At 36.2% G+C, this 26,521-nt stretch overlaps 1 protein-coding gene across 1 annotated transcript; it reads left to right on the top strand.

The window, feature by feature from the left end:
• Positions 1-494: 494 nt before the first annotated feature.
• On the top strand, positions 495-26,172 carry LOC7461730 (BEACH domain-containing protein C2). The gene is made up of 32 exons (XM_002302512.4): positions 495-694; positions 1,095-3,172; positions 3,666-4,453; positions 4,742-5,449; positions 6,263-6,397; positions 7,383-7,487; positions 7,691-7,804; positions 9,390-9,466; positions 9,881-9,962; positions 10,808-11,122; positions 11,297-11,919; positions 13,128-13,212; positions 13,443-13,637; positions 14,359-14,904; positions 14,995-15,138; positions 15,302-15,760; positions 16,477-16,613; positions 17,863-17,932; positions 18,023-18,106; positions 18,247-18,303; positions 18,402-18,470; positions 18,549-18,635; positions 18,717-18,833; positions 19,631-19,780; positions 20,876-20,960; positions 21,047-21,167; positions 21,333-21,429; positions 21,523-21,636; positions 22,261-22,630; positions 23,897-24,684; positions 25,010-25,132; positions 25,538-26,172. The coding sequence occupies exons 2-32, from the start codon at positions 1,141-1,143 to the stop codon at positions 25,613-25,615; spliced, it is 8,955 nt and encodes a 2,984-aa protein (XP_002302548.4). The 5' UTR covers positions 495-694; positions 1,095-1,140; the 3' UTR covers positions 25,616-26,172.
• Positions 26,173-26,521: the final 349 nt, after the last annotated feature.

Genomic DNA, 26,521 nt, shown 5'->3' with positions numbered 1-26,521 from the left:
GCAATAGATTTTTTATATTTTTTTTATCTCTTTTCAACTTTTTTATCTGTTAAATATGATCTTTATTTTTTTAATAAAATTAAAAAAATATTAATAAATTATTTTTAACTTATTTTCAATAATATAGATAAACACTAAAAACTATTTTACAAATTATTTTTTATGATATTATCAAACTTCAAAAAAATAATTTATTTTTTAAAAATTTATTTTTCATAGTAGAAATCACTTTTCAAAATAAATTTATTTTCCAACAAACAAGCCTTGGTTTTTTTAAAATAAACTTAAAATTAAATTTTAATATTTTGAAGTTTAATTTAATTTTGAATTTTAAGTTCTTAATTTTTAATTTAAATATTATAACATTGTTACATACTCGACAGAAGTATAAATTTATTTTATTTTACGTGTAAGGGAAGCAAGACAAAACAAAGATTTTCTCACCCATAAAAAAAATATTCAAAATTCAAAACCAAATAAGCTTGATAATGAAGTCATTAATTAATTTAACCACCCTTCACCTTGCATTGGTTATTGACTGGGCTTGCTGAATCCATCATCTCTCTCGCGTTCAATTCGCCTCCTCTTTCGTCTTCTCCGATCCTCTCCTCTCCTCTCCTCTCAAAATTAATTTTCTTTCCTTTAAAAATCATTACTTTTCCAAAATCGAACCTGACCGATTCTTTTCTCTAAGGTAAGGATCAATTTCTTATTACATTTTCAATTTCTTGCTGTCATTGGGGATTTTCTCTGATCTGAGCCTCGTCATTTTATTTTACATCTCATTTTCTAACTTTTGATATTGAATGTTATGTGTGTTCGAAAGAGGGACTTACTTGATCGGTTATATGGTGATTAAAGAGATCTTGTTGTGATTATTCAAGTAAAAAGGCAGATTAGTGTATATACTTCATTTATTAAATTAAATGTATGTGATTTCGAAGCTAGATCCGCTGAATTTAAGTGATTCAAAATCATTTGAGCTAATTTCTTTTGCAATTTGTATAAGCTATTTTGGTTCTGTAGTATTGAAATTGTCTAGCATTGATTTGAAATGGTATTCTATTTTGAATTTTCTTCTGTTTGGTTAATAGGTTTGCGTGCGGTGGGTAAATGTGGTGTCTTTAAAAGAAGTGGAAAATGGAAGAAGAAGAAGAAAACAAGGAGATCGGAGAAAGTTGTGATGCTCAGGAAGTAGATAGTTTTGTAGAGGAAGGTAGGGTAGGAGAATCTCCTCAGGAGAATGTAAATGTGATTAGTCGTGGTCAAGAGGAGATAGAAAATGAAAATCTGGTTATGGATGGGGATGATTCTGTAGATACTGATGATGATGATCAGTTTGAACTGGTGTCTTTAAAAGATCAAGAAAAGAGTTTTGGTGAGTTTCCGGCTAATAATAACAATTCTAACCGGTCATCGAATTCAGAGAGTGAGAGATTCTCATTTGATAGGTTTGGAGAAATCTCTCCGAATTCATACAGTAATTATGGTGTTGAATATGATTCTTCCTCTGTCATGGAAATTCAACATGATCGCTCTGCATCGAGCCCTGGGCCTGAGACACAATTTGGTTATGCAATTAAGCAGTCACACTCGTCAACCAGTCTAGATTCTGGTTACTTTATTGATGGATTTTCTCCAACTGGTTCACCGCAAAAGGTTAAGCCAAAAGCTGCAATGCCAAATGTGTCCCCAGAGTTATTGCATTTGGTGGATTCAGCTATAATGGGAAAGCCTGAAAGCTTGGACAAGCTGAAGAACATTGTCAGTGGAGTTGAGAGTTTTGGAAGTGGAGGGGAAGCTGAGGGCATTGCTTACTTGGTTGTTGATTCCCTTTTGGCCACAATGGGTGGAGTTGAAAGTTTTGAGGATGAGGATCATAATCCTCCTAGTGTGATGCTGAACTCTAGGGCAGCCATTGTGGCAGGTGAGCTTATTCCTTGCCTTCCTTGGGTAGGTGACAGTGAGGTTTTCATGTCCCCTAGGACACGAATGGTGAGGGGGTTGCTCGCCATATTACGGGCTTGCACAAGAAACAGAGCCATGTGCTCTATGGCTGGTTTATTGGGAGTACTTTTGGGGACCGCAGAGAAAATCTTTGTTCAGGCTGGTGGGTTAACAGAACAGATGAAATGGGACGGGACTCCTTTATGCTATTGTCTCCAGTACCTAGCAGGTCATTCACTTAATGTTGTTGATTTGCATAGATGGTTGCAAGTAATTACAAGAACGCTTACTACTTCATGGGCATATCGCTTAATGCTAGTGTTGGAGAAGGCAATGGGTGGAAAGGAGTCAAAGGGACCAGCATCTACTTTCGAGTTTGATGGTGAAAGCTCAGGTTTACTTGGTCCAGGAGAGAGTCGTTGGCCGTTTACCAATGGTTATGCATTTGCAACATGGATTTATATCGAATCATTTGCAGACACATTGAACACAGCTACTGCTGCAGCTGCTATTGCAGCTGCTGCAGCAGCCAAGTCAGGAAAATCATCTGCTATGTCAGCTGCAGCTGCTGCCAGTGCTCTTGCTGGTGAAGGGGCGACCCACATGCCTAGATTGTTCAGTTTCTTGTCTGCTGATAACCAGGGCATAGAGGCTTACTTTCATGCTCAGTTTTTGGTTGTTGAAAGTGGTAGCGGAAAGGGAAAGAAGGCATCTTTGCATTTCACTCATGCATTCAAGCCACAATGCTGGTACTTTATTGGTTTGGAGCATATTTACAAGCAGGGACTGATTGGGAAAACAGAGAGTGAACTGAGATTGTATATTGATGGATCCTTGTATGAAACTCGTCCTTTTGAGTTCCCTCGGATCTCCAAGCCACTAGCATTTTGCTGCATTGGGACAAACCCTCCTCCTACAATGGCTGGTTTACAACGACGTCGTAGGCAGTGTCCTTTGTTTGCTGAGATGGGGCCTGTTTATATCTTTAAGGAGCCAATTGGTCCTGAAAGGATGGCACGCTTAGCTTCCAGAGGAGGGGATGTGCTGCCTTGTTTTGGTAATGCCGCTGGGCTTCCTTGGCGAGCTACAAATGACCACGTTCGAGCAATGGCAGAAGAAAGTTCACTTTTGGATGCAGAGATTGGAGGGTCAATTCACCTTCTCTATCACCCCAGTTTGCTTAGTGGGCGTTTCTGTCCCGATGCTTCTCCTTCTGGTGCTGCAGGTATGCACATTATGCAATTATTTCCTTTTCCTTTATCTTCTACATACCATGGTGCCTGTTGTATCATTATCTGAAAGAAGATTTTATTTCTGAAGATGCCCCTCTGATAGTGCAGCTATGCCTATCTTTTTTTTTTGCACTCAATTTTTATCCAATCCTCATGTTTTCACTATAATAAATAATTCAATGAGTGGAGTTAGAAGATTTTATTTTCTTAACTTTTCTCTTTCCTCTCTTTTTTTTATTCTTATCATTAGCAGTTAAGCCCAGTTTAAATTGTCTCCCGTCTGGTTCACCTGTTCATTGCCGGATTCAGTCCTAAATGACCTGACAACAAGTATTGAATTTTTTTTTGTTGAGGGCTACAGCATCAATTTTAACAAAACCTTTGATATCTTTTTGTGTATGGTTGAGGGCTTTCTTTTGTTTGATGCCCTGAATAATTTGGTCACTTATATGTTACTTCGTAATTTTTCTATTTGTGTCCAATAAGGCATGCTCCGACGGCCAGCTGAGGTTCTAGGACAAGTCCATGTTGCTACACGAATGCGACCAGTGGAGGCTTTGTGGGCGTTGGCTTATGGAGGCCCCATTTCCTTACTTCCTCTAGCGGTAAGCAGTGTGCATAAAGATAGTCTGGAACCAGAACAAGGAAATATTCCCATAACCTTTGCCACAGCTACTCTGGCTGCTCCAGTATTCCGAATAATTTCCATAGCTATTCAACATCCTGGGAACAATGAAGAATTGTGCCGCACTAGAGGGCCTGAGGTTCTCTCAAAAATCTTAAATTATCTTCTCCAAACTTTGTCTTCGTTGGATGCTGGGAATTGCAATGGTGTTGGAGATGAGGAACTTGTTGCAGCCATTGTTTCCCTATGCCAGTCCCAGAAGCATAATCATGCCCTCAAAGTGCAGCTTTTCACTACGCTGTTACTGGATCTGAGAATTTGGAGCTTGTGCAACTATGGATTGCAAAAGAAGCTTCTGTCCTCACTAGCAGACATGGTTTTCTCAGAGTCATTGGTGATGCGAGATGCCAATGCTATTCAGATGCTGCTTGATGGCTGCAGAAGATGTTATTGGACAGTTATCGAGAAGGATTCTGTGAATACGTTTTCATCGAAAGAGGCAACCCATCCAGTGGGTGAATTGAATGCTTTGGTTGATGAACTCTTAGTGATCATAGAACTTCTAATAGGAGCAGCATCTGCTGCAGTGGCCACAGATGACCTCCGTTGTCTGCTTGGGTTCATGGTTGATTGCCCTCAACCTAATCAGGTAAAGTTACTTTATTGACCATTATGTTTTGCTTATGATGTTAAATGTATATCAGCCATTTCAGCAGTCTGTATTTCCCCACATTTAACATGGCCTTCCATGTGAGTTTTCTCTGTGAACTTCGTCTGCTTTTTTTTTTTAAATAATAATAAGATTCATATATGCAGAATCTTGCTGTATCGATGTGATAAATTATATGGTCCATTTTAATATTTTATGATGTTCTACACTGGCCAATTGCTTATAAATCTATCCTAAATGACTCCTGCCAAAAAAATCTTCTTTCAGGTTGCCAGAGTTTTGAATCTTATCTACAGGTTAGTCATACAACCAAATACAGCTAGAGCTCGTACGTTTGCAGAGTCATTCATAACATGTGGTGGTATAGAAACACTTCTTGTTCTGCTTCAGCGAGAAGCAAAAGCTGGTGAACATAGCATTCCAGAATCAGTGGCAAAGAGTGATGATAGCTTACAAGTTCAAGAAACTGAACTAGATATTGGTAAGGGTACTTCAGAAAGAAGAATGAATGATGAAAAGGAAAAGGACTTGACTTCTCTGGATCAAGATTATGAATCTGAACGTTTAGATAGTGGCGGTGGTGGCAGTCCTGCCACCTCTTCCCCTGGCATGAAAATTGAAAGGATGTCATCTGTTTCTGAAAACCCATTTATTAAGAATTTGGGTGGTATAAGCCTTTCTATTAGTGCTGATAATGCAAGGAATAATGTTTACAATGTTGATAAAAGTGATGGCATTGTTGTTGCAATCATTGGGCTAATAGGCGCTCTTGTAACTTCTGGTCATTTCAAGTTTGGTTCACATGCACCCTCTGATACTACTAGCACCTTTTTTGGTGGTGGCCTGCATGATGGCAGCGGTACAATGTTTGATGATAAAGTTTCTCTACTACTTTTTGCACTACAGAAGGCTTTCCAAGCAGCGCCCAATAGGCTTATGACAACCACTGTGTACACAGCTTTATTGGCAGCCTCGGTATTTTTTTCCAGTCTCATCCATTTCGATGAATGTGTTTATTAATGAATAGTCTTGTTTTTCAAAAATATTTATTGTCATTGCAAAGTAAAAATCTGTAAATGTTTCTTTATGATTTCAAATACAAATCCTTGAATGTTTTTCCTTACTATTTTGTTTGCTAAATCCTTTTGAATTTTGATGAGGTTTTTATTCCAAATCAACAAAGCATAAAAAATTTAGTAATTCTATCATTAATGGTTTTTGTTCCTTCTGCAGTGAAGTATATCTCTTTAGGAGACCATAATTCTATATTACATATTTTTTCCATTGAGGGAACATGCACAACTTTTTTGCACACATGCACACACTCGTGCTTATTTTTTGCACTAGAAAGTCAAGGCTTAAGGGTGATGTTAAGATTGGTAGTTTGCATTGCTGGTGCACCTTGATATTTCTTCTTGCCTTGGAATAACTGCTTTTTTATAATTGATCACAAGCATTCTATGTATCTACCTATCCACCAGTAGCATGCATAACAAAATGTTTGGTCATGTTTCATAGTTAAATAAAGTTGTATTTCATAACTAAATATTTCATAGGAAATGTTGATTTTATTTCTGTTGTGAACGCTTCACCATATTTTATTAGAATCAGGTAAAACTGTTGTTTTAACTGTGGTCAGTAAGCACATTTAAAGTTGTGAATGAGATATTATGAGATTGTCTGTTGTTCTTAAATGTCTTGAAAACTCTAAATGGATGGCTTCATTATGATTTTTTTATTCACCAAAACTTCAAAACAAATTGTAAATCACTCCTTTGTACTTTTCAGATTAATGCTTCTTCAACAGAGGAGGGGCTGAACTTTTATGATTCTGGACATCGCTTTGAACATTCACAACTTCTGTTGGTTCTGTTGCGGTCTCTGCCTTATGCATCTAGAGCCTTGCAAAGCCAAGCATTGCAGGTATTTCCTTTTTGTGCGACATGCTATGTTTCTGTGCTGTTATTTCTGTGCAGGCATTTTTTTTGCTTTTCAGATCATTGTTGAACCAGATTTGTTTCTGGTATATAAATGAAAAAGAATGAAGCTTTATAATTGCCCAAGTTGTGCAGAAATTCAGTCTGCACTTTTGTGTCACCTTAGTGTTGTTATTAATAAAGGCTACACAAGTTGATCTATGAGGTTATATATGCTTTTGCAAATTTACCTTTAGCTACCCTACTATACAAGAGTTTCCAATAGAGGGAATTTTTGAACTCTATGCTGCAAACACAGTAATAGTTTATGTTTCTTTAAATAATTGGAAAACTAAAGGTGGACACCAGATATGGATTCTTGTAAGGGAGTGCTAATTTTATGTCATTTCAAATATGAAAGAAGTGGGTGGGAGATGCTATCTTTCATTTATTAAATGAGGTGACAGCCAAGAAGCTCCCTATAATACATTATTTTAATAACCATTTAGACAGTAAGATTTAACAATGAACAACATATTCTCTAGTTTTTGGAACTTAGATATTGGAAGATACTGTAGTACAGGAACTTGAAGGCTTATAATTGTCATTAGTATTCTATTTCTTGGTTCTCCATAATATAGTTCAGTGGGTTTGCTCTTGCGTCCTATAGTGTTTTTTCCCATAGCCCTAGCTGATCAGCTAACAGGAGTATAGGTAAATGTTCAGTTTTATTTCAGTCAACATGTTGATGCATAATTATTTTGTGGATTCTTATTTCTACAACAGATGTTTTTACCAAGTGTTCAAGGTAATGCATGATGTGCTGAATTGCTAGAAATGGCCATGTCAAAACCCCATTACAAAAAGTTTTCCTGATGAAATAAGTTGAATATGTAGTCTAAATTCTCTTTTTAACCTCACATTTCTAGTTTTCCTGATCAAGGTCCTCTGTATTTTTAGTTTCTGAGCTGCTGCATTCTATATGATTTCAGGATCTTCTGTTTTTGGCTTGCAGTCATCCAGAAAACAGAAGCAGTCTGACAAAAATGGAGGAATGGCCTGAGTGGCTTCTAGAGATTCTAATCTCTAATTATGAGGTAACATAACCTGACATCATTATGGATTTATTTTGTTGATTTTATACTTAAATGTTATTTTGTAAGGGGCATGACACCTAGTTATGATAAGAACATTTTATATTTAATTGAGAGCTTTTATATTGATCTAGCAAGCTTTTGGGGTCATACTTTGATTATTCTTATTCATTTTGTGTTTTTAATTGCATTACTTGTGTTTTCAGATGAGTGCAACCAAAGATTCTAATGTGGCTAGCTTAGGAGACATAGAGGACCTCGTACACAACTTCTTGATTATAATGTTAGAGCACTCAATGCGCCAGAAGGATGGTTGGAAGGTGGGTGTTTTTCAATACCTTTTCTTATATTTTTTATATTATACATATACTAAAAGGATATGGTGTTTTCTGGTAGAAATGGTATAATTGTATAATTTTCCTTTTTTTTATTGTATCAGTGGCAAAATTTGTAATTTTCAGTTTTTCTTATATTTTCTCTCTCTTTATACTTGGCATTTTTATCATTTTACATTTGGTCTATTTATCACCATTTTTCTTCTTATCTTCATTTTTTGTAATATTTTTCTAGTTTTTCCATTTTTTTTCTTTATAGTTTTTTTTTGGGAAAAAAATATTATTTTTATTTTTTACACTTTTAATATTTATCACTCTACATTTGGCCTATTTATGCTCATTTTTTGTTCTTATCTTTATTCTTTTGTAATTTGTTTTTTAATTTTTCTTACTTTTTTTTTTTGAAAAATTATTATACCAAGACTAAGAAAATAATGTTTCACTGTAGTAATTGCAATATTGTTTCATTCATCTACTATGTTAAAAACTAGTTCAAGATCTTACATGTTTTTATTAACGCATATGATCTTTATTATATGTAAGCATCGACTTTTTGAGTCACGGTTATATTTTTTACTTAATGTAAAAAAGCGTGTTAATAACACCTACATATTAATTCTTTTGTGTCAAAAAAAAAAAATTTATTTGACCTGCAATGAGGCGAGTTGAATAGACGCCTTAACACTTTGTTATTTGCATTTATTAGCACAAATGATTTTCGATGTATTTAATTAAATGCATGTATAGGCCTTTTGATTTATAATTAGAATTAAAAAAAACACATTTGAAAAGCTTGCATATTTAATTTTTTTTGCCAAAAAAATTATCCGACCCATGGCGAAACGTGGGTCAAATAACTAGTATTACTCTATTCCCTGTTGGAAGATAGGATCCATAGACTGCTTTTGATATTAATTGCTTGACCATTATGTTTGTGTTCTCTATCATTGATTCCAATAAAATATGTTTATAGTTTCTTCTGCGTATCTTGGTGTTCCTTGCATTTGACTAGAGTAAATTAAGCATCATTGTTGAATCAGCTCAATAATTGCAGATTTTGAAATGATATCCTGGAATTACTTTCACAAATTATCAGCTTTGTGACAAGTGCAATATACTGAAATTTTAAAGATATTAGAATCCTGCAAGTTAGAAACAACCTCAAAGTTCTCTTTGGAAGCTGATCTTCATTCCTACCTGTGGTTTTAAATTAAAAAATACTATTGTGTTGTGGTTGCAGATTTACAGCTATTACATAACTGTAGCTGTCAGTTATTGCCCTTAGGTGACAGTTTGAAACGTACTAGTTGTGCAAATACCTTCTACATACACTGCTATGAAACCACAGCTGTTAATGGTGCTTATTATGTGGAAGCTTGAAACATATTGCTAGTGTAAATATCTGTTACATACACTGTTTTGAAACAGTAACTGCCAATATTTTCCACCTGTACTTGTTTTCTATATGTCAAATCTTTTCTGATATAATACCCCCCCTGTCAAATCTGTGTTGAGTGGATGGGTGTCCCCTTAAACCCTGCTTATATCAGCTTTCATTTCCCCTTTACAGGATATTGAAGCTACAATTCATTGTGCAGAATGGCTTTCTATTGTTGGGGGATCAAGCACAGGAGACCAACGAGTTAGGTATTCCCCTATCTTACTGGCCTGCTTCTGTGATGTTTCCCTGCTCTGTTCAAATTGGTTTATTCTTTTATGAGGTTCAGTTAACTTCATGGATCATGATTGTCCCTATGTTGGCTGACTCAAAATCTGATAACATCAATTCTTGTCTCTTAGTGGGTTTCCAATGAGTTGATTCATTTTGTTTCCTTGGAATTTTTTTTCAATGATTATTGACTGTACTACATGGACCATATGGTTGTTATCCAGATATCTATAGAATTCCCGAACAAACTTCACACTAGCTTCATGTGATATTTTATTCCTTTTCTGTAATCCATAAACTCTGAGCTACAGCTATTATTCCTCTCTTATTGATGATACCTAATAGCCAATATTTGATTTCTCTATTTGGTCTATATTTTTCATCATTTAAAGACGCGAAGAATCACTGCCTGTATTTAAAAGAAGACTCTTGGGTGCATTGCTAGACTTTGCTGCAAGAGAATTGCAGGTTCAGGTAACTTTTGTGTTTCTCTGCTCTTTGGGAATATTATGCCATGTCATTTTTTATGCAATCTCAATTTTCATTTTGGATGAGTCTTAAAATGTATAAAAAGCTGAAGCAGGTGTGACCACCAATAGAATTATGCTAGAATAACACCAAAATCTAGAATTGAATCTGCATGGAAAATGTGCACAATGAGTGGGCAGTAGAGCAGGACAAAACTTCCACTTGCAAATTGATATGTTCTTTTTAATAATTTTAAAGCATTCATATGATTTCCCATTTAGGTTTTATCAACTCTCTTCTATTCCATTTGGAACTTAGTTCATTTCACCCAGAGTTCTATCCAGTTGTGGCCTAGTAGCACTTGATCTGACAATAACTTGCCTAGCATAATGACGACTGATATGCTGTTTTAAGGTGTTACATCCAAAATATATGTTGCCAGAAGGGGATATCCACATTATTTATTAGGGCATGCCAAATTTTATTTTTACCAATTCCATGTCAAGCACTACCAGCCCAGACTTCAACATAACATTCTTTATGATAACAACTAACTTCCATAATCAAACAAATTGGCCTAGTGTACGGGGAAACAAATATGAGTGCTGTGACTTTGTTATCATATGCATCCAATTCAAAGACTTTGTGGCTAGGTGGAGAGCTAGAACATTCTGGGACCATAGTAAACTTTGTATTTAATTGATGAATTTGCATTATGTGACACCGTTATTACTGCTTGATTAGTTGAAACTGTTACTAGAAAGAATGGTGACAGCTATCTTTCACCATTTCTGGTTGGATTATGAGGATAATTACACTTACATCCACATCAAACTTTTCTTTTGCTGCAGACTCAAGTAATTGCAGCTGCAGCTGCTGGTGTTGCAGCTGAGGGTTTGCCACCAAAAGATGCTAAGGTTGAAGCAGACAACGCTGCTCAGCTTTCGGTGGCTTTGGTTGAAAATGCTATTGTGATTTTAATGCTTGTTGAAGATCACTTACGATTACAAAGCAAACTTTCTTGTGCGTCACGTGTTGCTGATAGTTCACCATCTCCGCTTTCTCTTGTATCTCCCCTCAATAATCGCTCAAGTTCCCTTGGTGCGGATTCATTTGAAGCCTTGGGTGATCGCAGATCTAGTGACTCTGGGGGACTCCCTCTTGATGTATGTATAATTCTTTCCCTTATGCTTGGCTTCTTTATTCATAGCACTTGGCAGCAGAAGATCTATGAATTTTATGCTAATTTCTACTCGGGATGTTTTGCTAGCACATATATTTTTTTCAGTTAATAGAATTTACAATTTTATATTTCATATACTAACATGTGACTTCCTAAGGTCCTTGCTTCGATGGCTGATGCAAATGGGCAAATTTCTGCGAGTGTGATGGAACGTCTTACCGCAGCAGCAGCAGCTGAGCCTTATGAATCTGTTTTATGTGCTTTTGTTTCGTATGGGAGCTGTATGATGGATTTGGCTGAGGGTTGGAAATTTAGGAGCAGACTGTGGTATGGTGTTGGCATGTCTTCAAAAACAGCTCCCTTTGGTGGTGGTGGAAGTGGATGGGAATCTTGGAGGTCTACTTTAGAAAAAGATGCAAATGGAAACTGGATTGAACTTCCTTTGGTTAAAAAGTCAGTTGCCATGCTTCAAGCTCTGTTATTAGACGAGTCTGGACTTGGTGGTGGTCTTGGTATAGGTGGAGGATCTGGTACTGGAATGGGTGGAATGGCGGCACTATATCAGCTATTGGATAGCGACCAACCATTTCTATGCATGCTCCGTATGGTGCTTCTGTCTATGAGAGAGGAGGACAATGGGGAGACCAGTTTGCTCATGAGAAATGTAAGCATGGACGATGGGATGTCAGAAGGATTTGACCGACAAGCTGGCAACATCATGTGTTTAGAAAACAGTGCTCGAATGCCTATGAGACAACCACGATCAGCTTTGCTGTGGAGGTAATAAATGTTTTTTCTTTGAACTTTTTTTTCCTTGAAGTTTCTTATGAGATAATGATCTTCCAAACTTCTAAATGAAATCCAATTTCTACTACGGAGATGTTCCTTTAAGTTTTGTCAAACCACTGCTAACACTATGTTGCTGGAGAAAATTGAATAAGTTTTCATGGGTCAGAACTCCCTCTGAGTATCTTCATATTTTTTCATAAGTATTTCAGAGTATGATGATTTAGTTCTCTTTACATGAAGCAACACTGATAAGTTGTGGTTGTATCGAAAGGGGATAGGAACTAATTTTAAGAATAATTAGGCATACGGTATTAGCTGCAACCTCTTGCAGTTGGGTAACTCAATTAAGAAACCAAGCTACTTGATATTTTATACTGAACTGGGTAGCACTTGTTGGTATGCTATTATTATAGGCACTCCCTTGAGACTTGCTCAAGTCAACACTGACTGGGGTGGTGCATCATTGTATTGGAAGAATCTCCTAGTTTCAGTTCTTGGGATTTTTTTTCATTTGATCTGAAATTATGGTCATCTTGTTGCCTATTTCACCTCTCCAGCTAAAACTGTCTTGCTTCTTCTTCTTCTTCTTCTTCTTTTCACAACATAAAACCTGAATGTTTTAATTTCTGGTTTTTGCTGTTAATTATAGCGGGAAGCAAGTGCAGTTTATGTTTTTCCTGGGCTTACTTGGACTATAGACTTGATGAACTGCTAGGGAACCTACATCATCAAAAATAGGCGTTTAATGTTTTTCTTCTAAACTAATGAATACGACACATTATCAGATAAATTACTTTACAGCTCATGTTTTGCTTCTTCATAATTTACTGCAGTCTTTGTTCAGGTTTTCGTTAACCAATATAGGTAGTTAATTATAAACAGTTTAAATTCTTACTGGGAAAAGTGAGTCCTGCTTTCTTTGGGGTGTAAGAAGCATCATCGTTTTCAGTGTGATTCAGCTCTCTCGTGATATGTGTGGAGTGTTGTGTATGTTTATTTTTGTTTCCTGTTCATTCTCTTCTTTTCTATCCCAATGCATATTCACAATAACATGTTGCATAGATGCTATTTTATTTATTACTGCTTTGACATGGGTTTTTGTTATCCTCGAGTCCTTATTGTAATCTTTTTGGCTGTTGTTCACTACCATGTGCTATTGGCATGCAATTCTTGAACTAATTTGTGTTATCCATCTACAGTGTGCTTTCACCTGTTCTGAACATGCCAATTTCTGATTCAAAACGACAGAGAGTGTTGGTTGCGTCTTGTGTTCTTTACTCTGAGGTTTGTTCTGCATAAAACTGTCTTGATATGGTGTAACACTAGACTACAGCTGTTGTTATATCCTCAGCTCTTATCCATTCTGTTGTTTATTTGTATCTGAGATCTTATTTTACAGGATTCTTATTTCTGCTTTCCACTTGCCACGTGCTTATGCAGCTGGATACTGTGGTTGTTTTCATTTATGCAGATTCTTTTTTAAAAGTTAACATAGTGTAACATGTATGTTGCAGGTATGGCATGCTGTTGGCAGAGACAGGAAACCCCTCCGTAAACAGTACCTTGAGGGTATCTTACCACCATTTGTTGCTGTATTGAGGAGGTGGCGGCCCCTTCTTGCTGGAATTCATGAGCTTGCAACTGCTGATGGTTTAAATCCTCTTGTTGTTGATGATCGTGCATTAGCTGCTGATGCACTACAAATAGAGGTTAGTGAAGATGTTTACTTTGTTTAGTTATTTTCATGACTGTATTTTTTTGGCATGAATTCTTTGATGCTTTTCTGGAGGGATTTTATTTTATGCTAGTTGCCATATTCTTGTGCACCATGGTAATGTATGTTCTTAACAGACTTTTGATAATTGTTCTGCTGATGTATTTGGAGGCTAAGTTTTTTACCAATTTTGTGTCCCAGAAGGCATATAAAGTGTTAGGTCTTGTGGGAATTGTATTTAAGGAACTTATTATGATTTAGCATGTTAGGAAATGGAAGAATATGGGTAGAGGTATATAATTGGAAGCGAATGTCTGTAAAACATCTCTAGGGTGAGTGCATGCCTGAAGTGGTGTTCATTTCTTTGTTTTTAAGCTTACGGTTGTAATCTGTTGCTAGCCTCGTATGACTTAATTTCTTTCGGAACACAGTAAGTGCACCATTTATTTGTCTGTTGTCATTACACTGGTTTGGAAAAGTATTATAACTCTGCACCTAAATACTACCAAGAATTCATCTTTGCTTTTCTTTCTTATTTCATTTAAAATTGTTATATATTCTTGTTTGAATGTTTTTTCTTAAACCTTGGATAGCCAGCGCCTGCTATGCTGTGGTTTCCATTCCGCTCCTTAATTACTTTTTAGAAGTCTTTGGTGTTCTTCTCAAAAACAAAATAAAATAAAAATAAAGTTGGAATTGCTGTATGATTTCTCCAGGCTGCTCTCTGCATGATTTCTCCCGCTTGGGCAGCTGCTTTTGCATCACCACCAGCTGCAATGGCATTGGCAATGATTGCTGCTGGTGCTGCAGGTGGAGAAACCCCTGCTCCTGCAACAACTACACATCTTAGGCGTGACTCTTCCTTGCTGGAGCGAAAAACTGCTAGATTACATACCTTCTCAAGCTTTCAAAAGCCTTTGGAAGTGCCTAACAAAACACCAGCTCATCCTAAGGATAAGGCTGCTGCAAAAGCTGCTGCGTTGGCAGCTGCGCGTGATCTTCAACGTAATGCTAAGATTGGTTCTGGACGGGGCCTTAGTGCTGTTGCAATGGCCACGTCTGCACAGAGAAGAAATGCTAGTGATATGGAGCGTGTTAGGAGATGGAATATTGCTGAAGCCATGGGAGTTGCATGGATGGAATGCTTACAACCAGCTGACACAAGATCAGTCTATGGGAAAGATTTCAATGCTCTATCCTATAAATTTATTGCAGTCCTTGTTGCTAGCTTTGCTTTAGCAAGAAACATGCAACGATTAGAGGTTTGAGTCATGCTAGCCTTGCATTATAATTTCTTGTATGATATAACTACCTGGATGAATTTTTTCTTATTACTATCATTATTTTGCTAGGTTGACAGGCGTGCTCAAGTTGATGTTATATCTCGTCATCGTTTATCCAGTGGAATTCATGCTTGGCGCAGACTTATACATTGCTTGATAGAGATGAAGAGTCTTTTCGGGCCCTTTGGGGACTCCTTGTGCAATCCTGAACGTGTATGTTGTGTGAGATAACTTATAGAAGTGTATTACATCATCAAAACCATTTGGCAGTGACATGTTTTATCTAATGTATTAGGTTTGCTGTTCTCATATTAAATTTCTTATTTATTAAATAGAGTAGCTTCTTTTCTGAAAAATTGTTGTTACAATTGTGTAGGTTTTCTGGAAGCTAGATTTTATGGAAACTTCTTCAAGAATGAGAAGATGTTTGAGGAGGAATTATAAAGGGTCTGATCATTTTGGTGCTGCTGCTAATTATGAGGATCAAATTGAGATAAAGCATGATAAAGGAAATGTTCCTGTTCTGGCAGCAGAAGCAATCTCAGTGGAGGGACTAAATGAAGATGGGGAACGTACAGAAATTGAGAATTTTGATGGTAGATCCTTTGATACTGAGCAGAGTGGGGAGAGTCAGCTGAGCCTGTCTGGAGCAACTGATCAAAATATGCAGCCTCCAGCTGAACCTAATGACATTCAGCTTGCCAGGGACCAAGACTTGGAAAATGCATCTGCAGTTGCACCAGGTTATGTACCCAGTGAACTTGATGAAAGAATCATTCTTGAACTTCCTTCATCTATGGTCCGGCCGCTGACAGTTATGCGAGGAACATTTCAAGTAAGCTCTATGAGACTAGCATGGCATCCTTTTTTAATCATCCACCAAATTCTTTCTCTTTTTCATGTTTTTAATCTTAAATTTATGATGTTAGTCTCGTATAATTTCAAATGGTGCTACATCAAGATCTTAAAACTGGGTGCAAGAAACCAGAAGCAAAGAAATCTTGTTTCTGATGAGGAGCACTTGGAAATTGAATTCAACCATTTAGAGCTTCCTTGGTTTTGTCCAATTTTGGAATATAGAGATGCAGGGAACTTTAAGTAACACTGTAATTCATGCTTGTTGATTTTATAATTATGGTGGAGGATCATGGAGTTGACTGATACAACTTAGATGCCATTTGTGGTAATTTTCGAGCCCAACTTGTAGTGGAAATGATGCCAGTAGGTGTGAGATGTGGCCCTATGATATTGTTGCAGTGTTCAACAAGCAGCAATTGCCTTTGGTTTGAAAGTTTTCCGTATAAAACCACTCTGATTTCTTTTCATCATTTCCCCTGCTGGTGGTGTGTGCCATCGTAGCATGTGGCATTCAATCTTGTTTTCATAAATGTGTCTGCAAAGCACTCTACTGCTTTCAACAAATAGGATGTAAAGTAGAGCATTTTGCCTGTTTCCCTTTTGAGAACTTGAAAACTAGAAACTCTTGACATTTTTACTCTGAGCTGTTAATTTGGATGTAGTTACTGAGCATATGAGTAACTGTTTCTTCAGGTAACTACTAGGAGAATAAACTTTATAGTTAATACCACTGAGAGCAATGCTGATGGAATGGAATCTTCTGAATCGGGAGTCCAAGAAAAGGATCACAGTTGGCTGATGTCTTCCCTCCATCAGATTTATAGCCGGCGGTAAAATTTTATTTGGCTTTTATTAGTGTAACTGGAATTGTATTTCTTACTGTTTATTCTTTAATTTCAACAACTAAGAATCTTTGTTAATTTTTTTGAAGATGAACAATTTGAGTGTCTTATATTCTGATAACATGTTTGATTACTCAAGTTGTTTGTCAGAAGAATGCAATTGTAGTGTGTAGGTGGGTCATGAGTCTATGATTTTAAATTGAGTTACGACAAGGAAATATAATAACTTTGGCTTACCAAAAAAAGCTGACACACTCTTTTCTTTTGTAATATGTGGGGGATGCAAGTTGATTTGGTTTAACGGGTCATCTGTTGGTTGACTTTAAGACTCTTGGTTTGCTCCAGCTGATTTATGGTTTTACATGTTCTGGGTTCACATGTTGCACTAGCATTCTAGCCTGATATGCAAGCATCAATGATAGAAAGTTTCTTAACTTATTTTAGAAAGATAACACCGGATTCATGCAGGTTGCCTCTATTGAGATGCTTTATTTATTGTTTTCCCACACGAGACACTACATCAAATGTCATATATTTGAGTAATTTGTATCATAGATATAATGATTTTTAGCAATGTCTTCTGAAACACAACCTTGATTTTCCTTGATTTGGAAGGATTGATGTGTGTTATTTGGCAGGGTCCTTATCTTTCCTTAACCTTTGCAAAATGGGAATAAGGAACCTGCTGTCAAGTGACTGTACTCGCCTTAAAGCTTTTTACCTGCTCAGTGTTTATCACATTCTGTCTGGTCATGAAATCATTGTGCTTTCTCAATTGCTAACAACTATGAAATCTTTAGATTTAAAAGACTTTAGGAGTCATTCTCGGAGTTGTTTTTTTCTGAATTCAGAATGTAAGCAGCTTTTCTATTGTATACTATTAAATGCATTCTGGTCCTACTAAGAACTGGCATTAGCACATTATCTAAATGTCAGTCCTACATTCCAGAAATTCAGTTGTTTAGCAGGTGTGATTCTTGGTTGACAGACATTAGAAGTGTGCATTATAACCTGCAACATGCATATCCTTTTGCTCAACTTCATATGCTGCCTTGCTTCCAGAATTTTATTATTTTTTCAACTCATTTACTGACCATAAGAATATCTTCTGGTATCATTTTATATGCACGAAGTTATGACACTCGCAGCAGAAATTGTTATATTGTGTAGCAAGGCCATAATATCATTTTGCTTTTGTTCTTCACTCATCTCCATACTGGTTTGCTGCCATCTTCAGGTATTTGCTAAGAAGAAGTGCTCTGGAATTGTTTATGATTGACCGATCGAACTTCTTCTTTGATTTCGGGGTATTTCACTTGAAATTTATCCTGATCATTTTCTTCTCCTATGCTAATAGAACTCCGCCACTAACATTTGGTTCATATTTGTCCCTTTAGAGTACTGAGGCACGGAGAAATGCTTACCGAGCTATAGTTCAATCAAGACCTCCTCATTTGAACAATATTTATCTGGCTACTCAGGTTTTTAAATCTCTACCTGACTATACAGTTCTTAAAAGAATTGGTCATGGGTGCACGTGTGTTTTTGTGCCTGTTGGATGTTTTTTTGTCTTTCACTTTGCTATTATATCATGAAAGCTGCTTGCCTTTTCCTGTTGTAGAGACCTGAGCAACTTCTGAAGAGAACTCAACTTATGGAACGTTGGGCAAGGTGGGAGGTATAAACACAAATTGACTTCAGTAATATGGCAAGTTTCATTCACATTTGCAACATTAATTCAGAATAATAACAAATTTCAACACAACCATTGTGCAGATTAGCAACTTTGAGTATCTAATGCAACTCAATACTCTGGCTGGGCGTAGTTATAATGACATCACTCAGGCATGTTTCTCGGGTAATTTCTTGTTCTAGTGTGGAAGGCTGTGCTTGATATTTCTAAATTTTCTTGTTACCTTGCAGTATCCAGTTTTTCCATGGGTTCTTTCCGATTACAGTTCAAAAAGTTTGGATCTTTCTGATGCTTCTTCTTATCGAGATCTTTCAAAGGTGACATAACTTGAATTACTCTTCAATTATAGTAGAACGGCACTCTCTCTACTGTCATTATAGCAGGATATATACTTGCAGCCTGTTGGTGCTTTGAATCCTGATCGGCTGAAAAAGTTCCAGGAGAGATATTCTAGCTTTGATGATCCAGTCATTCCAAAATTCCATTATGGTTCTCATTACTCAAGTGCAGGGACAGTAAGTTATTTTCCCCACTTAATCTTGTGAAGCTTGTCCTCCCATCATAATTGTCTTTACCTGTGCGTTTCATTTCATGAAGATTCTTCATTTCCATAGTTTTCTCGTATCATGATTATGGGATACTAGTTACGAAAGTTCTTGAAATCAAAGTGTAGCATATCGGGGAATCACAAAGAAGAGAAACCAATATGGGAAGAGGGTACTTGACAATGCTTATGATGCCTCACAATTTACAACATAGTTATCAGTAGATAAATGCCCAAGTCCTACCTGAATTAGCCTAAGTAAAGATGCTAATTATCAGACCCTATTTAAAATGGAACCTGGTTGCAAGATACAGATTTTGGATGAATGTTACAGATCTTGAAACTACTAGTGAGTTATGTAGGTTTTTATGAATAATATTTCATTTAAAATTATAAATAATTCATTCTACATGTGGTTTGCAGAGTAGAATTGAGGTTTTTGGATTTTTAACTCGATTCTTGTATTTAATTGGATGTAGATTTGTGTTTATGCACCAATTCCATCCAGCTTGTGGCACCACTTCATGAAATAGTAATCAGTTGCACCTGATTGCCTTGTTCCCCCCTCCCCCCTTCTGATTTTTCAAATGTTGTCTTTTGTTCCATTTGAACCATTTTCCCCTTGATATATTGTGTTTTCTGTGTTTCCTTTTGTCTATACCAATAAACTTAATGCCAATTGGGCATGTTGTTTAATGCTATTGTACAGCTTGAATGCTTGATATGCAGTTACTGCAGTTTATATGATTAATGGTGGTTCTGTGACAGGTTTTATATTATCTTGTTAGAGTTGAACCGTTTACAACGCTTTCAATTCAATTGCAAGGTGGAAAATTCGATCATGCAGATCGGATGTTTTCAGATATTGCTGCTACCTGGAATGGAGTTACTGAAGACATGAGTGATGTGAAGGAATTGGTATGTAATATGTTTTGTTTGAAGATCCGTAACTATCCATAAAGCACTACCTTTGTTGAAACATTTGATTAGAGTAAAATGCCCTCGTTATATTATTTAATGATTGAATTGAATTTAACTTTACTTTCCTTTTGTAGTACTTCAATTTTTTGACAGTTAATGAAACCTTTCATGACAAAAAAAAAATTACCTCAAGTTAAATACCATATCAATCTTCTTTCTCATTATTTTACTTTTTTTTAACAGGTTAAAGTTACTTTTCTTGATAAAGAAAAAATGTTACCTTAAGTTACTTCCCCTTCCCTGTGTTTGTGTTCTTTCTTGCTGTTTTTCACCTTTCTTTTGTAACAAGTCAAAAGGCTTTTTTTAGTCTTGATGATTATTTAATATTATCTTTTACTTTTTATTCAGGAAGAATTGTTTAAACAAGATAAGTAAGAAAAACTCAATAATAATAATTATAATAATAACAATAACAGTAATAATAATCTCATTTTATAAATTTTCTTTATCATTCTTCAAAATTTTATGTAGAATAGAGAACAGATTTGTAATTCACAATCTTAACCAAACATTTGATTCAACTAAAATATTTTAAATTAAAAAAAGGGTAAAATATATTATTGAACATAAAGGAAAAGTTCATCAAATTTTGAAAAAAGAAGAAAATAATCTTCTAGTTTTATTCATTTTCTTTAATGGTAAGGATTATGTTAGATACAAATAAAACTCCAACTCACAAAAGGATTTATATTTTTACATAATATTTTTAATTTATTCACATAATTTAGTTTGATAAACTCAAATAACTTATTTTATTTTATTTTTCCTTTTAACTAATGATACATTAACTTTTTAACAACTTGAATAATGCATGTGCTGAAATGACTTGTTAGCATAAAAGGCACCACTTTATCTTATTGTATGCTTTGATCCTTTGTCTTGTGTCAATAATGATCACTTGTTCTTGTATGCACTTTTGACATTTTTTTTCTTATGATAATAAGTTGTTGCTCATATCTTTGTCTACATAATGGCAATTAATAACCTCTTTTTTTTTTTCCTTCTGGGGTGGTGGGCTCTTGTTTGCCTTAGGTTCCTGAGCTGTTTTATCTTCCCGAGATCTTAACCAATGAAAATTCAATCGACTTTGGTACAACACAGTTGGGTGGAAAGCTTGGTATGTTTACTGACATATTTTAGTGAAGTAAATGAAATTCAAAGTTACAGAGTTGAAGTCTTTACTGTGATTAAATGCTCTTTCAGATTCTGTGAAACTTCCTCCTTGGGCTGAAAATACTACTGATTTTATTCATAAGCATCAGATGGCTCTTGAAAGTGAGCATGTATCTGCACATTTGCATGAATGGATTGATCTCATATTCGGGTAAGATTTGAGCAAACTTGTTTGATTCCATCAGTAATGTCTCATTCTTGCACGCCTTATGTTTCATTATTAGCAATCTCATTATTTTCCTCCGGAAAAAAAAAATTATATGCAATTTAACTCTGGAATTTTCATTTCAACTGTTTAATGAATTGGATCATGCAGCTTTAAGCAACGTGGTAAAGAAGCTATAGCTGCAAACAATGTTTTCTTTTACATCACCTATGAAGGGGCGGTTGATATTGACAAGATTTCAGATCCAGTATGGGAACACTGCTATCCTCTGTTATTTGTTAAAATGAGGTTTTGTTTCTTATTTCTTATTGTTATATTTTTTTGGTTTATTTACAAAAAGGCACAACAACATGCCACACAAGACCAGATTGCATACTTTGGACAGACTCCATCCCAACTTCTGACTGCTCCTCACTTGAAGAGGATGCCCTTAGCTGATGTTCTTCACTTGCAGGTATGAATTTGGCTGTTTAAATCTGATACAGTTGTGGAAGCATGTAATTCTCTTATGAGCATGTATAAGTCCAAGTTATTGTTTAAATTCTTTTTTTACTTAGCCTTTTGCTTTCCATGTATACTGTGATATAGTGTGTGATAATGGATAAAGACTCTGCTGTTGACACATGCTATCAAACCTACACCTGTATAGCTAAGATTTCATGATTATATAGATGATATAAAATTGATATTCTTCAAGGACAAGAACACTCAATTGGATATGCTGGGTTAATAAGTTAACCTTGTTTATGAACAATATATGTACCTGCTTCTTAGAGGAAGGTCATGGTAATTGGTTACGTAATGATCATATAGCATGGAGGAACATATTTCATTGGTTGTCCCTGGACTAGTCCTAGGGTTTTGGATTGAGATTAGAGGCTGGACATTTAGATAGCTGATCCATTAGATACAAGTTGGACAATTTGATAACAGTTGATGGTGCTTTTGATAGTAATAAAAAAAAAAACCTTCTTTTGTGTTTGAATGGGTGAATTGCATGTTGGGATATTCCATCATAAAAATCATCAGTATTAATTTAGAGCACATTATTCTGATTTAGATTTTCATTTTATGTCAGACTATCTTCAGGAACCCAAAAGAAGTCAAACCATATGCTGTTCCAGCCCCAGAACGCTGCAATCTACCTGCAGCTTCCATTCATGCATCTTCAGATGCTGTCATAATTGTTGATATAAATGCACCAGCAGCACATATTGCCCAGCACAAGTGGCAACCCAACACGCCAGATGGCCAAGGCACACCTTTCCTCTTCCAACATGGAAAGGCCTTAACAAGCTCTGCTGGTGGAACATTCATGCGAATGTTTAAAGGGCAGTCTGTGTCTGGTGGAGATGAGTGGCATTTTCCCCAAGCACTTGCATTTGCTTCATCTGGGATTAGAAGCAAAGCGGTGGTTTCCATCACTCATGACAAAGAAATAATTACTGGTAAGTATTGATTGACCCACAAACTGTCTGCATACAATCCACACTGGAATAAGATGCTTGCATTCCCTTCCTAAATCTGTCAAAAATATTTAAGGCTTAAAAGTTTCACCTCCTTTGCTAGTATTGGCTACCACTTCAAATTAGAAAAGAAGTGTCATTTGTTAGCAGTGTACTATCCAGTATCATGTTGAATACTTGCCTTAAAACTACATGAGTTACTTGTCATTTCTATTATGATGATATTAGATGCAATCCCTTCTCTACTTTTGTATGCCTGGCATGCAATGTTCATTGCCTGGTTAAATTGAAATTTATGTTTGCATGAAATAATAAAGGTCTTTAGGGCCTCTATATTTTTTATTATTGCTTTTTCACTTATACCAGAAAGGTTTTAAAACATAATTTCTGGCAAGCAAAAAAAAAAAAAGGGACTGTTGCAACCATTTGATGTTGTATGGTGTTTTAATTCTCTCCAATTATCTAGGAAATTAGACTGAGCATCGACTTTGCTTATTTAGTTCCAAGCTTTGAAGGTCAAAGGAATTAGAAGTATCCTGTGGACTTATAATGTGAAGGGTAAATTCTTGAATCAGTTCTAATCAGGAATCAGGAGTTGGTCCATGGTACACGGTGAATTTCACGGTTCTGGCTGATAGGGTTTACAAGGTCATTTTGCTATCCAAACTAGTGAATTTTTGTTGGATGGTCAAGGTGTGACAGGGAAGACCTCAAGGGCTTAAATGGGTAGGAAATATAGAAGATTCTAGAGTTGATACTGAATTAAATTGCTTGCAAAAACCATTGAAAATATCAAAAAGTGGTGAACGCTTGGGAATCTTTATCCAAGATCCTCAATCAAATGAAAGCAAGCACATTTTCCTACCCTTTTCTTTCCAAGAAAATAGAGGGAAATATTTTTATGCGAAAGATCATCACTGCATTCTTGAATTACTTTTCATTTTCATTTTTATTTCGACTCTTTTTTCACTTAAAAACTGCATGGCACCTTGATACTCTTAAGGGTGCCAAGGGTTTCGGCCAAAAAACAAAAGGAGAAATTCCACCCTTTGATCCATGCTTATATGTGCTCTTAAGTCAAACATCTATGCATAAGTTGTGTTATTTTTTGTCATTTTTTTTCTATTTTCCTTTTATTTTGTTTGATTTATAGTTGTGTTTTGCTAAATTTTTCCTCACTATCATATGAAATTTGTTTTTCATTTTCCTGAAAAACCAATATATTCATTCTTCTATGGCTATATTTAGGTGGACATGCAGATAATAGTATCAAGCTAATATCAGCAGATAGTGCAAAAACCCTAGAAACTGCCATTGCACATTGTGCTCCAGTCACTTGCCTTGCTCTTTCTCCAGATGGCAACTATCTTGTCACGGGATCACGGGACACTACTGTACTACTCTGGAAGATGCATAGAGCTTTCACTTCGAGCTCAAGTAGTATCTCAGATCCTTCCACAGGCACCGGAACCCCACCTGCAGCCGGTAGCACTCTAGCAACTAACCTGGCAGAAAAAAGTAGGTGGCGTCGTATTGAGGGTCCGATACATGTCCTTCGTGGTCACCACAGAGAAATACTGTGTTGTTGTGTCAGTTCAGATCTTGGGATCGTTGTTTCTTGCTCCCAATCATCAGATGTGCTGTTGCATTCTATAAGAAGGGGTCGTTTGATCAGAAGGCTGTTTGGTGTGGAGGCCCATTCTGTTTTTCTTTCATCCGAGGGGGTTGTAATGACTTGGAACAAATGTCAAAATTCTCTAAACACCTATACTCTTAACGGGATACTAATTGCTAGAGCACAACTTCCTTTATCTGGCAGTGTTAGTTGCATTGAAATATCTGTGGATGGGAAGTGTGCTTTGATTGGCATGAACTCATGTCCAGAAAATCATGGATCCTCTAATAACAGCCAAAACTTAAGCTTAAAAAAGACAGGGGCTGCAGATTTTGATCTAGAATCAGTGGACACTGGTGAAGATAACAGATTAGATGTTCCTGCCCCGTCGATTTGTTTCCTGGATCTCTATACACTAAAGGTATAAGAAACTGAGAATTTTAAATTGTTAATATGTGTGACCTTCATCTTAGTATTTTAAGTGATGGCCGCATGTGCTCCCTGACATATGTTAAATGGACTCTGGTACTCTTGGCTGCTGCTGCTAATTTTCCCTCCCTGTTTCAATAGACAGACCTGTTATTTATATGTCTTGGCATGATAGCATAGACATTTTATGTAGTGCCCAACAGATACTTCACTTAGTTCTGAAGTGTCCTTAGTTATTCAAGATTCTGCTTATGATATATCTGTTACATCTCGCTGCTAATTGAATTTTACTAACTAGCATGCCACATTTTGTCCAGGTATTTCATGTTCTGAAACTTGGAGAAGGCCAGGATATTACTGCTCTGGCTTTAAACAATGATAGCACAAATCTCGTGGTATCAACTGCAGATAAGCAGTTGATAATCTTCACTGATCCTGCTGTAAGTTCAATTTGTTCATGTTCTTGTTTCTCTTAACAGCGGGTAATTCTATGATAATGTGCTCCTGGTCTTGTTAGTACACATCTAATGGACCTTTATCCCCAAAAATCTCATATTTAAGCATCATGTGTTCAACTTGCTAAACCGTCCCATGGCAACACAAAAACTGCTAAATGCTTGGCCCTTTATATTTTGAAGTAATCTACAGCGTTCTCACAAATTTGTATTGTTCAGTTTGCTTTGCTATCTTGTGTGTATTTGAAAACAATGCTTTTTGGGGGAAATGGTCCAATATTTTGTAATCTATTTCAGTTGTTAGTGATGCACGTAACCCTCTCATTATTTTGATTGAAATGCTTGCTGTTAATGAAACCTTATTGTGACTCCCTTGATCGCTGCTTGCAGTTGAGCTTGAAAGTGGTCGATCAGATGCTCAAGCTTGGTTGGGAAGGCGACGGACTGAGCCCACTTATAAAATCGTAGCGTTTAGGCCTCTGAAATTTTTTATTTAGTTGAATACAGAAAATACGATATCCTGCTTTAATGTCACTAATGTATACGAGGGTATGCTTGCTGCCCTAGATCAGATATGAAGTTGATTTACAGTCCGCGGCTGTCCTGTGGGTGTAACATGTATTTGACCAGCGGAACAACTCTCTATGTCCTGAGCCTGATTCCACAGAGTGTTTACAGCATTTTTTGATTCTTTGTTGGGTTGTAGTTTGTTGTCTTGGACGAGTTATTATTCCCTCAAGGCATGAGTTCATTTTTGGCCATCATTTTTTCTCATGATTTTGTAAATGAAATATGACAGCATTCCATCTCGTATCTTTGTACATGTATCAACTCAATTTACTTCGTCAAAATTGAATATAGATAGTTGAAGGTTCTGGTTAAAAAGTATGAAAATAGTTAGATGGCAGTGTTCCAAAAATATTTTGCCTAACATTGTAAATGCTGTTTGTAACTAGTGAGACCTGAATAACTGTTGACAAGCTTGTTCTTTCCCTCAAAGATTTTTCTGCTCGTTGAATATTTAATCATTCAAGCTTGGTGGAAAAAAAATCAAGAAAATAGCTCGGTATTGTTGCTAGTTGAGAATTCTCATTTTAGATTTCAGAATCATGGTTCCAAAATGATGGAATCAGTGCTTGGTTTGAATACAATGCCTTGATATGATTGGGAATTATAAAAATTTAGCCATGCAACGGCACTTCATTCATTACTGAAAATGCTTTTGTTTTGTGAAAAAAGAGATACGGATGACAATTCCACATGAACCTGGATGATTCCTTCCTAAACCTGATTTGGGTTTTGGGTGAAACTCAAAGGTAGAGGGTGGGGTTTGAATTGGGTATGGGCACGGATCTACCTGATTTAAACCTGAAC

Source organism: Populus trichocarpa, chromosome 2, assembly GCF_000002775.5.
Source record: "Populus trichocarpa isolate Nisqually-1 chromosome 2, P.trichocarpa_v4.1, whole genome shotgun sequence".
NCBI classification, from domain to species: Eukaryota; Viridiplantae; Streptophyta; class Magnoliopsida; order Malpighiales; family Salicaceae; genus Populus; species Populus trichocarpa.
This window is presented reverse-complemented; position numbering and strand designations above follow the sequence as displayed.

Coding starts and splice junctions, on each gene's coding strand:
- LOC7461730 (XM_002302512.4), top strand. CDS start 1,141: ATGGAAGAAGAAGAAGAAAACAAGGAGATCGGAGAAAGTTGTGATGCT. Junction 18,834..19,630: donor ATTACTCAAGTGCAGGGACA/GTAAGTTATTTT, acceptor GTTCTGTGACAG/GTTTTATATTATCTTGTTAG. Junction 20,961..21,046: donor ACAGTTGGGTGGAAAGCTTG/GTATGTTTACTG, acceptor ATGCTCTTTCAG/ATTCTGTGAAACTTCCTCCT.